Source organism: Hirundo rustica, chromosome 7, assembly GCF_015227805.2.
Source record: "Hirundo rustica isolate bHirRus1 chromosome 7, bHirRus1.pri.v3, whole genome shotgun sequence".
Taxonomy (NCBI): Eukaryota; Metazoa; Chordata; class Aves; order Passeriformes; family Hirundinidae; genus Hirundo; species Hirundo rustica.
The window spans coordinates 15,973,506-15,985,266 of record NC_053456.1 but is presented as its reverse complement, the minus strand read 5'-3'; the positions used below and the strand labels follow the sequence as shown (position 1 = coordinate 15,985,266).

At 53.8% G+C, this 11,761-nt stretch overlaps 1 protein-coding gene across 2 annotated transcripts in view; it reads right to left on the bottom strand.

Moving 5' to 3' along the window:
• Positions 1-3,371: 3,371 nt before the first annotated feature.
• The window catches only part of SLC4A3 (solute carrier family 4 member 3), a 33,569-nt gene continuing 25,179 nt past the window's right edge, over positions 3,372-11,761 (bottom strand). Inside the window, exons 16-23 of one of the 2 annotated variants that reach the window (XM_040069344.2) lie at positions 10,864-11,058; positions 10,213-10,419; positions 9,514-9,603; positions 7,754-7,920; positions 7,119-7,372; positions 6,698-6,867; positions 6,064-6,237; positions 3,372-5,342 (exon numbers count right to left, since the gene is read on the bottom strand). In XM_040069344.2, the coding sequence (XP_039925278.1) occupies positions 5,265-5,342; positions 6,064-6,237; positions 6,698-6,867; positions 7,119-7,372; positions 7,754-7,920; positions 9,514-9,603; positions 10,213-10,419; positions 10,864-11,058 (1,335 nt within the window). In that variant the 3' untranslated portion in view covers positions 3,372-5,264. The remainder of the gene's footprint in view (positions 5,343-6,063; positions 6,238-6,697; positions 6,868-7,118; positions 7,373-7,753; positions 7,921-9,513; positions 9,604-10,212; positions 10,420-10,863; positions 11,059-11,761) is intronic. The other variant, XM_040069345.2, reaches the window with a different exon arrangement.

Here is an 11,761-nt window from a genome sequence, read left to right as displayed (position 1 = left end):
CCCCAGCACCCCTGAGCTGGGGCTGCTCTTGGGGCTTCACACCCAAGCATTGCCCCGCTCAGCATCAGCTCTCCTCTCCCCAGATGGATGCAATTCACATCTGAACAAACCCACTTGTGTTGGGGATTGCAAGCAGGAGCCACTCACTCCTGCCAATGTGAGGAGTGCACTGTGCTGCCACCTCCCGCCACTGTTACCTGCCCCACACCTCCCCAAACCCCTCATGGGGAAGAGAAAAAAAGATTTTCACAATTTATTTTAATGAAGTTTGAGTGTCTGAAAAGCAGACACGAAAGCCCCTGCAAGGACTTTCAGGCACACGGGGGGAAAGGGGAAACTTTACCACTGGCTCCTGTTCACAGTTTTGTTGTGGAAATGGTTTTGGCTAGCAGTTTCCTTAACTTCCCAGCCATACGGCTGTGTGAATGGGTGCCAGCGTATCTGACAACAGAGGTGTGCCAGCCCCTCCTGGCTGCAGAGAACAAAAATAACTGGAGGAGATAACTTGAGTGTACTTGAACCCAGGTGGCAGAAACAGAAACCCAAAGAGTTTGCTTAAACAATACAGTTGTTTAAAATAATAAGGTTGATAATTTGGGAAATGGACCTTCTATTTTTAAGTCTCTGGACAGGCTTACTTTTGTAAAGATAAACCTCTTCTCAAATAGCAAAGAGGGAGAAACTTCTGGTGGGAGTGCAGTCCTGGTCTGGCATAAATGAGTCCCCCATCATGGAGCGAGTGAACGCTTGCCCCATCCCAGAGCACCCCCTGGAGAACTGAGGGTCTACAGGCACCTAGGGTATTCTTCCCAGCCCCAGCACAGGAGCGTCCCCTGAATCTGCAAGCAGCCTCTCAGCTACTCCCCCCTGCAGTATTTTGTGTTCCAGCAGGCTCCTGGTGTGCCAGCACCCAGCAGCTCCTCTCTCCTTCTCTGGTCTGACTAAAGTGGGGGTACCATGGAGTGCACCCCCTGCAGCCCCTTTACTCCTCCTGCCTCAGCCCATCCCTGCTGCGCTCCTCTCCATCCACCCACTGTCTCTCCTCTGGCAGAGCGACCAGGACTGACTCCTCCAAGCTGGAGAGGTGTCCCACTCTTGGAGCAGCACACCAGCCTTTGGTAGAACTGATTGCTGACTGAGTTCACACGTGTGACCCAGACCAGAGCCCCTGCAGTGATCCTGCCTACATTGAATCCTGGTGCAGTGTGTTTTCCAGCACATCCAGGGCCCAGGACCACGTGGATGAGCTGTGATCCTGGTCGACTCTTCTCCATCACTGCAGCCACCCATGGAGGCACTCTGCTCTGCCCTCGAAGGGGAGGTCAGCACCTTTGTGAGGCACATGCAGCGCTGCCAGGAGGGCTTCAACCTGCACAGCCTGTACCACGTGCTGCTGCTGCTGCCACGGAGCCCCTTGGGGCAGGTGGAGAGCTGGCAGCACCTGCAGAGGTTTGCCCACTGCCAGCCTGGCGTGGCCAGCAGCTATGTGGACTGGCTGGCCTCCTACCTGCAGCACCTGAGCACACTGAAGGAGAGGTTTGATGCCAGGGCAGTGGTCTCTCTCTGTGAGAACTTATACATGCATGAGGAGCCAGCTGCCTGCCCTACCCAGTGGTCTCCCCCAGCATCCATCTCCACCTGGCTGCACAGCTCTTTGCCCACTGGTGTAACTGGGGGCTGCTGCTGCAGAGGGTGGGACCCTCAGCCAGAGGGTCTTCAGCCCTCAGAGTTTGCATGACCTGTGTGGCTTTGCTGATGTGGGGCCCTTTGTGAGGGTCTTGAGGCACCCTGATGTCTCTCACCAGAGCTTGGCCACAGCAGATCTCACCCAGAAGTGGGTGTCTCTTCACCACAACAGGTACAGCCGCTCCCTGCCACCATCAGCATCACTGTCACCATCACTGCCACTGCAGCCACCAGCATGGGGCAGAGCAGGGTTGGTTCCTGGCACTGTACAGCCCCCTCCATGCAGCAGGGCTCCCCAGAAGCCCAACTCTCCCCTGGGCTTGCCCAACCCCATGATCCCACTGCAGCCTTCAGGCACAGGCAGCAGTGCTGGGGTGCTGCGAGCGCAGCTGCAGGAGAGCCAGGAGGAGCTGCTGGCCCTGCTGCACCGCAGGGAGAGGGTGGCCACCCTTCGTGCCCAGGCCCGTTGTGTTTCCCAGCACACCCGCCTCCTGCACCTGCAGCAGCAGGCGAGGGGCCGGGGCTGGCCCGGCCCTGGCAGAGCTCAGGAATGGGGGCTCGCCGGCGTGAGGCTGCCCTGGCCAAGGAGCAGCAGAAGAGCCTGGAGCTGGAGAAGTACCACCACAGCATCCTGGAGGCTGACTGGCTGCTGGAGCCAGAGGTCAGGCCCATCCTCATCTGGAGGATTGAAGAGGTAAAAAGGCACGTGTCCCTCTGCTTGCGCTCCCTGCTCTGCATACCAGGGTGGGCGGGGGCACGGCTGCGGTCTGGAGTGCTGCACGGGAAGGGCTGGACATCCAGGACATGAGTCTTGTGGGACTAGGTACAGCCACAACCTTTCCAATGGCCTGCTGGTTTGGTCATTCACATGTGAGGAGGGAAAGCTGAGGAGTGGGGAGTGGGAGTTTCCTAACATGGCGGAGCAGCCTGTGGGTCATGGATACTCCCATCCAGCCCAACTGAATGCTCAGGAGATAGGCACACACACTGCTTCCTCTCCTGCAGGTTCTGCAGCACTGCCAGACCCGGGAGAGGCTGCTGAGAGGCCAGGCAGTGCCAGCATACCTGGCCCAGAAACAGGATGGCCACCTTGGCAGGCACAGCCCCCTACCTCTGCTTCAGCAGCCAGCCCCTGGAGCAGCCAGTGACTGACCGTGGGCAGTGGGACTTCTACCTACTCCCAGCATCAGCATCCTGGAGAGCAAGACTGGAGGACCCCCAACCCATCACCACGGGCTGCAGGCAGCCAGCAGCTCACAGGGACCTGGCTCAGTTCTTGCCTGGGAAGCATGGAAAGAACGTGTTTAGTGACATGTTTCTTCTGTGCTCGGCCCATGGACCTGCCATTTGGCGTGTGGCTACAGACTGCACAAGATGGGCACTGAGTGCTGCCAAGCACACAGGCACAAGCATGCACGTGGATGCAAGCAGGCAGAAGAATGTGTTTCCAGTTAAACGTGGGGTTCAGCCTCCTGTTTCCAGCAGTCACAGTAACCAGCCTGCTTGATGATGATGATGGAAAGCCCACCTTTATGCTGCTAGTGGGTAACATGGTGACAGCCCTTGCTCCAGCTGGTGCTTGCTACCTTGCTAGCTGTAGTGGGCAAGGAAGTTTTGTGCTGGGGAATTTCAATCCATTTAATGTATTGCCATTGGCGATAAAACCAGAAGCGTGGAGCCAGAGGCACAGTTCCTGTGAAGAGTTTATTGGTGTAGCTGTTTCCACTACAGTCAGAGGAGTCACAATGCACAGAAACAACAGGCCTCCTATACTACACAGGGAGGACAGGACACACACGGCCACAGACACACAGAGACACTCGTCTCTCCGCCCCAGGCCCTGTAGGGACCAGGCTGTGGGCAGGACCTGCTGCGGGGGAGGCGTCTTTCTCTGATGGGATATTTCTGCAGCCTCCCGAAGAAGGCATTGGACCCTCCCGGTAATGAAGCACCCACCATCTCTCGCAGGAGCCAGGCTGGTAAGTGGGAATGGAGGCAGCATCTTCTCCCAAATCCAATGGTGAAGTGAGCATCCCAGCTTCCTCCGGAAGACCAGTCCAGCTCTGACCATCAGGAAGAGGCTGGGCTGCCTTTCTCTTCTGGCACTACCTTTGGAGTTTCCAGGGGCAGCAAGGGCACCATCAAACAGTTTCTGGGCTAGCTCTGAACAAAGGCTGCCAGCCTGGGGACACCCCAGGGAACAGCTGTGTCAGGTGGAAAGGTGTAATGCACAGCACGTCTCACCTGAACGTGAGGAAGAACTTTACTGTGCAGTGACTGAGCACTGGAACAGGCTGCCCAGAGAGGCTGTGGAGTCTCCCTCACTGGAGATATTGCAGAACTGTCTGGATACAATCCTGTGCCATGTGCTCTGGGATGACTCTGCTCGGGCAGGGAGGTCGGATCAGATGATCCACTGTGGTCTCTTCCAACCTGACCCATTCTGTGATTCTGTGGAGCTGCTCAGATGTGATGGGGGGCTGAGTGTTGGGCACCCTGAGTGCTGCTCCTTCCCCCCTGGAGGGCACCACTGGATGTGAAAGTCGATCTCAGTATGACAGCAAAACGGGCTGGGGTTTCGGGCTTGCAGGGAGCCAGACTCAGTGGATCACTGCACAGAGAAAGGGAGGGGACCCAAAGGACTGTTTTGTGCTCCAGCACTACATTTCTTGTATAGTTTCTTAAATATGGTTTGTTCTCAGAGACAGGAATGTGGGGATCAGGAACTGGGATACAGCCCTGTGATGAGTGTTTATTCCTGCAACCTCTGTGGAGGTGCAGAATGACAAAGGACTCTTCTTAGTTCCTACAAGAGGGCAAACATTCAAGTCTTCAGGATACCTGCTTGTCTTCAGCCTTCCCTCCCTGTGCAGGTTGCCTTTGGAAATAAGGTAGGAAAAACAGATGGAGAGGAGCCAAACAGCCTCTTCTACGTCAATCAAGAGCTGAAAACAGTCATGTGGGAAGGTGACTGGACAGAAGACAGTCTGGAGGATTGGGCCAGCGTGCCAGTCCCTCTTTGCCTGTCTGCCAGGCTGCAGCAGACCCACGGGCCAGTAGCTGAGGTGTGAGCACTCCTAGAAGAGGGCAGAGGGACCAGGAACAAGGCATCTGCCAGCTGAGAGAGGAGATTGTTGGCCTGGGAGAAGAGGCAGCTTCTAGCCCATTCCTGTGAGTGCTCAGTGTCACGTGCTGAGCAACCCAAGCGTCATGGTAGTGGAGGGGAATGCAGTGGCACCAGCTGGCATGGTTCCCTTTCACCACCTGGAGACCAGGCACAGGCTGCCTCCAGCAGGGAGGGGACAGACCCCTGACCCATGGGCACTCAGGACCCACACAGCTTTGGGATGTGAGAGGCATCTCTCAGCCCACCAGGTCCAAGAGGAGAGAGACTCACAGCCTCTGCTGAGCGAGCGATGGGGCAGCCAGAGCCAGGGCTGCATCTTGCAGGGCAATGGAACAGCCATTCATTGGTCCAGGCAAGAGACAGTGTGACTCACGGCAAGTCTCCAGTTCGTTCTTGAGGGCTGAGCAGGCGTGAGCCACCTGTCTGGCGAGCAGGGAGGGCAGCTCCCAGCTCACACAGGCATGTGCAGCTCGTTGTACTCGTCCCGGCCATCCTCGTCGAAATTTGGCTCCGCATCCTCCGAGTCCAACTGGGAAGAGGCAAAGACCAGGCTATGAAGGCCACAGCTGCCCCCAGTGTGGGGTCAAGCCTGGCACAGAGGGATCAGCACACAGCAACCCAGTCAGCTGGGCTGTGCTGGGAAAAGCAAAGCTCGTGCTCCTTCCCCTCCCAACGAGCTCCTTCTTCAGACCCCCACGCCCATCCATGCATCCCCAGCCCGATGCCCTTTCTATTTTAATGCCTGGGGCTTTGGTCCAGCACTGCAGCTCCTTCCTCTCCCCCTGCTGGCAGCACTCACTTCTGGGTGCTGCTCCAGGCTTTCCTCCAACAAAAGCTCAGGATGTTGACAGCAGCAGAGGAGCCGCCAGCTCTTGAAGAGCTGCCAGCACCCTGGCACTGTGGTTACATGCTGAAGTGCCAACAGCCATAGGCTCTGATGTGCTGCTGGGCTGTTCTTGCTGCTCGTTCAGTGGGGAATTGGAGTGCTTCTTGATGAATGAGCCACAAGATGGAAGGGGAAATCCTTATTCCAGGCCTCTGCCTGGTAGGAACCTGTTTCCTTGCCCGAGGCTACCCATCCATCTCATACTGCACTCCCAGGACTACAAGATCCAAGGAAGCCATCCACCCACTTACTGCTGTTGAGCAAAGACCCTCAAGGCTTTGCTGGCCCATGATCTCTCAGCCTTTCAGGCTGCCAAATCTCATTCCAGTGTTGCAAGCTAGACTGAGGACAGCTGTCTGCTCACCGCTTTGAGCTCCCTGTCGTGGAAGAAGCGGGGCAGCACGAAGCGTCGCAATGGCACTGTCATGATCAGGACAAAGGGGAAGGCCAGCGATGCCACTGTAGATTTCACCACCCAGAGCAGCACAATGCAGGCCAGTTGAATGCAGGTGAAGAGATTCATTCTCCAGGTCTTCACCTAGTAGGTAAATCCAGTCTAAGAACACATTATCTTTACACACAGATTCACAAAGACCCAACTGGCAAAACAATGCTCTTCTGCATAGCACAGTACGGCAGAGTACCTGCTGCTGCAGAGTCTACCTGCCTTTACAGCCAGGTAGAACTCCATAACACATCACCCCCTGTGCTAACTGGCAGCATACCCACCTGGCAGTGCAGTCTCTCCACCCCCTCAAGCAGCACATCACTCCTATAAATCGTCTTTCTATCCATACAATATCCTGGCAATACACTCCTGGGTGCAGCCTACCAGCATTGTACCACCTCTGTGCTTGCCCTGCACTTACTTCTCAGCACAAACTTGCAGCCAAGCAGGGTCACCAAGCCAAGTATCACTGGCAAAACACCATCCTTCTCTCCCCTGATTCTTCTTCCTCTTCTCATTACCTGGTTCTGTGCAACCTGCCTTTGCTCACCTTGACAACGTAGATGTGGTCAGGGTGGTGCTTGGACGGCATGAAGATCAGGAGCAGGCGCTCGTAGAGCTGGATGCCAGTGAGCGATGTAACCCCCATGTAGAGGAAGATGCCGAAGAGCACGGCCAGGGGGATCTGCCGCAGCATGTTCCCCATCACAATGGACAGACCTGCACAGACAGAGCTCAGGGCACGTGCGTCCCACGCCAGCCCCTCCGCAAAGCACCTCAGCCTCCGTCCCTCTCCCACCTCCTCTGTGTCCTGGGGCGCAAGGGAAAGGAAGCTCAAAACGGGTAGGTGTGGGCAGTCCTGCAGAGAGCAGGCAGAGCACGGAGCGGCCCACGGGGCAGGGACACTGCCGGGAGATTCACGTGCCTGGTCCTGACCTCTCCCCTCCCGCGTTCCCTGAGCAGAGGCTCACCGACAAGGGCGGCAATAAGCACTCCGGTCACACGCTGCTCCTTCACCTCCTCGATCCTGGGCTTCTCCCCGGGTGCGATGGCCTTGCTCATGACGGTCAGGGCGTTGACATGGGTGACGGAGCGCACCGTCGCTGCCGTCAGCCAGGGCAGCCCGAAGAGAGCGCAAAGCCCTCCCATAGTGCCAATGAGCAGAAGGTCCAGGTGGAAGCCAGAGCCTTTCAGCAACTTCCTCTCCTTCTTGCTAACAATCAGCCTGAAAGAACACAGAACCTGGGTCAGTGCAAGGCCCAGGTCAGTGCCCAGGGACAGCACGGCAGCTGAGGACAACACTCGCCCTCTGGAGACAGCACGCATGGGGACAACAAGAAGATGGCCGAGGAGGTGGATGGTGGCCGTCAGCCTCAGGTTAGAAGTTTCCTCCTGTGCTTGGCTGAGGCAGGTTTCCACCACACCATATGCCAAGAGGGGAGACAAAAGGTGATGAGAGAAGCCAAGGTACAGTCTGAAGTGGCCAGGATCCTGCTCTTGCTGTTCCTCTGGGATGTCCATTTCATCTCCAAGTGAACCAGCATCCATCCTGGCCTTGCCTGTCAAGGGGTTAGCAGTGGTTGAGGTTGGAGGGGGAGGTACTCACGTAGTGATCTGTGTCTCCATGAAGATAAGAATGAAGACCAGGAGGGCAGGGATGGCAGAGGCAAACATCATCCACAGCGGAAAGGTCCCACTGCTGCCCATGGGGTGGATGAACCAGCCACGCTTGTGAGGGGATGTGACCGACAGGCCGGAGGGAACATTCAGTTTCTGGTGGTGCAGTTGCAAAACCCAGCAGTTACTCATTAATACAAACAAGCCCACAGATTCACACAGCTTTGATCCTCCTGCTCTCCCCGGTCTGAATGCCTCAGATGATGGGATAAGCCACCCTGAACTGAGCAGGACTTTCTCATGGATAATCCCCTTCCGTGCAAAAAAGCCCATGTTCCCTAACATGGGCCTGTGTCATTTCCTTTTAGCTACTCAAATTCCCTTCCAATTTTTTTCCAAGAGACGAAAGAAGTATCTTCCCACAGGAACCTCGCCCCCATGTCAGTCCTTGCAGACCACAGTTAAAATTCTCCTTGGACAAATTAAGTGTTCTGAACTACCTACCATCTTCTGAGGTGGCTTTCCAGACTTTCCAAGGCTTTTCTGAGACATTTTACAACATTGTTTTTGCAGTGCAAACCCCAGAAGTGGCCACATTCTGTGGAAATGACCTCACCCTGACCACGTTCAGAGGGAATATCATGTTTGTGCTCCCATCAGACCACACAGACTCCTAGCTGTATATCATCCTGACCCTGCATTCATCAGCTTTTGAACCCTTGGCTCTGCTGCTCTACAGCAATTTCTGCTATCTGCACTGCAGGCAGAGTTTATGATTTGCATTTATGTTAATCAGCATAAGAATGAATAATATTTCTGGAATGTTTGTCCTTGAGTTAAGCTGTGTAACTAAGTACCATTTTCTTGGAAAGCTTTGTACATATGCTGAGTTAATACTGAAATGATAATGCTTGCTTTTGATATTAACTGTAGAAATGTAGAGGGGTATGAAAAGAATGTAACAAAGTGCATGATTTTACTAGCGTCTGATAGACTGAAATTTTTCATTGAAATTCAAATGAATAAAAATGCATTTGGATTCCACCAAGCCTTGGGCTGTTTTGATAAAAAGCTTGCATGATGAACAGGAAATACTTTTCCTCCTCTTCCCAGTTTTACAAAAAAAAAAACAAACAACAACAACAAAAAAACACCACCACCAAAACAAAAATATATAACTCCATATCTACTAAAAAAGGAGAAAAAAAAATGAAATCTGTGAGATAGGTTTGTTCAATAACATTAAGTTATCAAACTTAAGTTTGTGCATAAACTGGGGGAAAAAATTGTGTTTAAGAAAAAGTGATCAAAATATCCTACAGTCAAGGAGAGAATAAGTACTAAACTCATGACAAAGACCCCATTGAAACCATTCTACATGCCACCTTCTTCAATGTGCATAAACAGTTTATGTCTTGTTGATTGACTGCAAGCATTTAGAGTTACAAACAAGGAATAAACTGCAATGAATCTCCCTAAAACCCCTAAACCCTCCCCTACTAACAGCTGGAAGACCAGAGGCATACCAGGGCACTCCAGTCCCTGTAGCTCTAGCCTCAGCCTCAGCAAGACCCTTGGAGCTTCCCTTCAGCGTGGGAGTGAGGATGAGGGGAATGTTTCTGTTTGCTTTGTGCTGCCGTGACTAAAGAGGCAGGAAATACAAATTCCCCATTGCACAAGAGCAGGCCAGTGCCACAGGGATCACTGCTGGGCTGCAGGAGAGGCTCCGAGGGCAGTGCTGGAACCTACCTGTGTGTATGTGTCAGTGATGGTGTAATCCACCAGCACCATGACCAGGATGGAGATGGGGATCCCAAAGTCTCCGATGATCCGCCGCGCCTGCAGAACACAGACCCGTCATGAGCGAAAGGAACAGGCCAGCTCCATGCATGCACCCTGCTACAGGGAGCCTGTGGCAAAGAGAAGCCCCAGATGGGGCCAAGCACCACTCCAAACCTGAGCACTCCTGACGGGCAGGGCAAGGAAACCCAGCCTTGACCGACGGAGATGTGCATCCCACTGCCCACATAACTCTTAAATGCTCTTAAATGACTGGCTAATTGCTCCTGCTGGCCTACTTAGACAGTGCTCCAGGTATTACACAGATACCCTGCATGCAGAGAGATGCCCAAAGAGAAGAAGTTGTAAGCTCCTCTTCTTATATTCTCGTTTAACAGACTTGTATCCAGTCCAAGGAGCTTTCCCAAGGTCCAGAGGACTTTCCAGCAAGCTTCACTGGAGCAGGACAGTGCAGATACCATCATCAACAGTCAGCTCTGGTCTGCACCTGAGGGTGGGCTACCACCCCTCCTGCAAGGTATTTAAAGGATTTCTGGTGTTTCTTTGGGGGATGTCCAAGTGTTCTGGAGGATAAAGGCCTGTAGCCAGCAGCATTACTTGTTTGGCGTGTCCCTTGTCCTCAACATGCGAACCTCACAAACTTCTCACCTTTCCTCCTAAGAAGCGGCTGTTCTTGAACTTGCGCATAAAGAAGGCAATGAAGAAAGTGCCTAGCATGAGGATGAGGGAGAGCAGAGCAGTGTTGGGCTGCATCCTGGTCCCCAGTGACATGGCATCCGTAGAGAGCACGCTGGCATTCAGGCTGCTCTGCACGTTTGGCGGGTAGAACTTCAGCAAAGGATGTTCTGCAAACACCTGAGCAGGTGAGAGAAGCAGCAGACAAGTTACTGCAAGGAGGGGCAGGGGGCACTGTCACTACTGGGGGCAGGGGGAAGCGGAGGTGTCCTGCTCTGTGGAGAGGTGAGGGCAGTAGATGGTGGGCACGGACAATCCCAGCATCCGTCACCTCGCCTCACAACCTACCCAGCTGGAGAGGGTTGGGGAGAGAAAAGTGGCCCCTCTTTAATGTCTCCTGCAGGAAGAGAAGGGGAGAGAGACATTAGGGCTGTTCCTGCCACCCTCTGTGGTGGCACAGGAGCCAGCTGGGCTGAGACATGAGATCAGCAAAGAACTGCTCTGCAGAATGTCTAGGCAAGTTGTGGCTGAGCTGGCCCTGTTCCCTCGCCTCCTGTATGCTAAAGCAGCAGGTTCCTGAGGGATTAAGAGATGAAGCAGCCCATCTCCCCAGGGAAGGTTCACCTTGTACAGTTTGTAGAAGGTCTCATAGATAAAGATGAGGGAGATGAGGAAAGCAAAGATCTCCTGGGTGAAGGGCGAGATGTAGCGCACCAAGAAGCTTCCTTCTGCTGCCACGATAATGAAGATGAAGACGATGAGCCACAAACCAATCCACACTCTGCCTGTCAGATACTCAATGCCTTGTGTCTGGCAGAACTGAAACGGAAAGGGGAAGGAGTTACTCATGGCTCCTCAGGCTGCCTTCTGCATCCACTCCTCATTAAGATCAAAGACTGTCCTGGAAAAAAAATTTACATCTGCTCGGGCATCCAGCACAGAATCAGTGATCTCATGGCTAGAATCACAGGTAAATTTGCAGACTTTGCATTAACACCTGACAGCTCACACCAAGCAGGTCTTTACTGCTTCAGTCTTTGTAACAGTACGTACTTCGTGCTCTGCTGAAGCGGGCCAATGCATAACACATCCCATTCCACCCATATGGAGGTGCCGTTGCTCAAACACGGCTCTCCATTGCTGCATGCACTCAACAGCACAAGCCTGTTCCCTACAGAGAGCCTGAGCTACATCCCAGTGCATAAAGGCCACGATCTCAGACAGCACCCTGCGTACAGACAGGTGTGTGTGTGGAGAAAAGCCCCCAGGCTGTCACCAGAGGAGACCATCTCCACTGCCTCTGCTCACCCACATACACCAACTATTTCCAGGACAAATCACACCCCTCCCTTTGCAGCCTTCCTCAGTACCACCACAAGCAGAGGTACTCCTCTGTACACAGTGACTGGACAAAGCAAAAGCAGTCAGTGAGAAGTGCAGTCACAGGAGAGCAGAGAAATTCCCACTCTGCAATAGCACCATCAGCTCCAAACTCTTGACAAGGTGAAAATCCAGCTGCAGA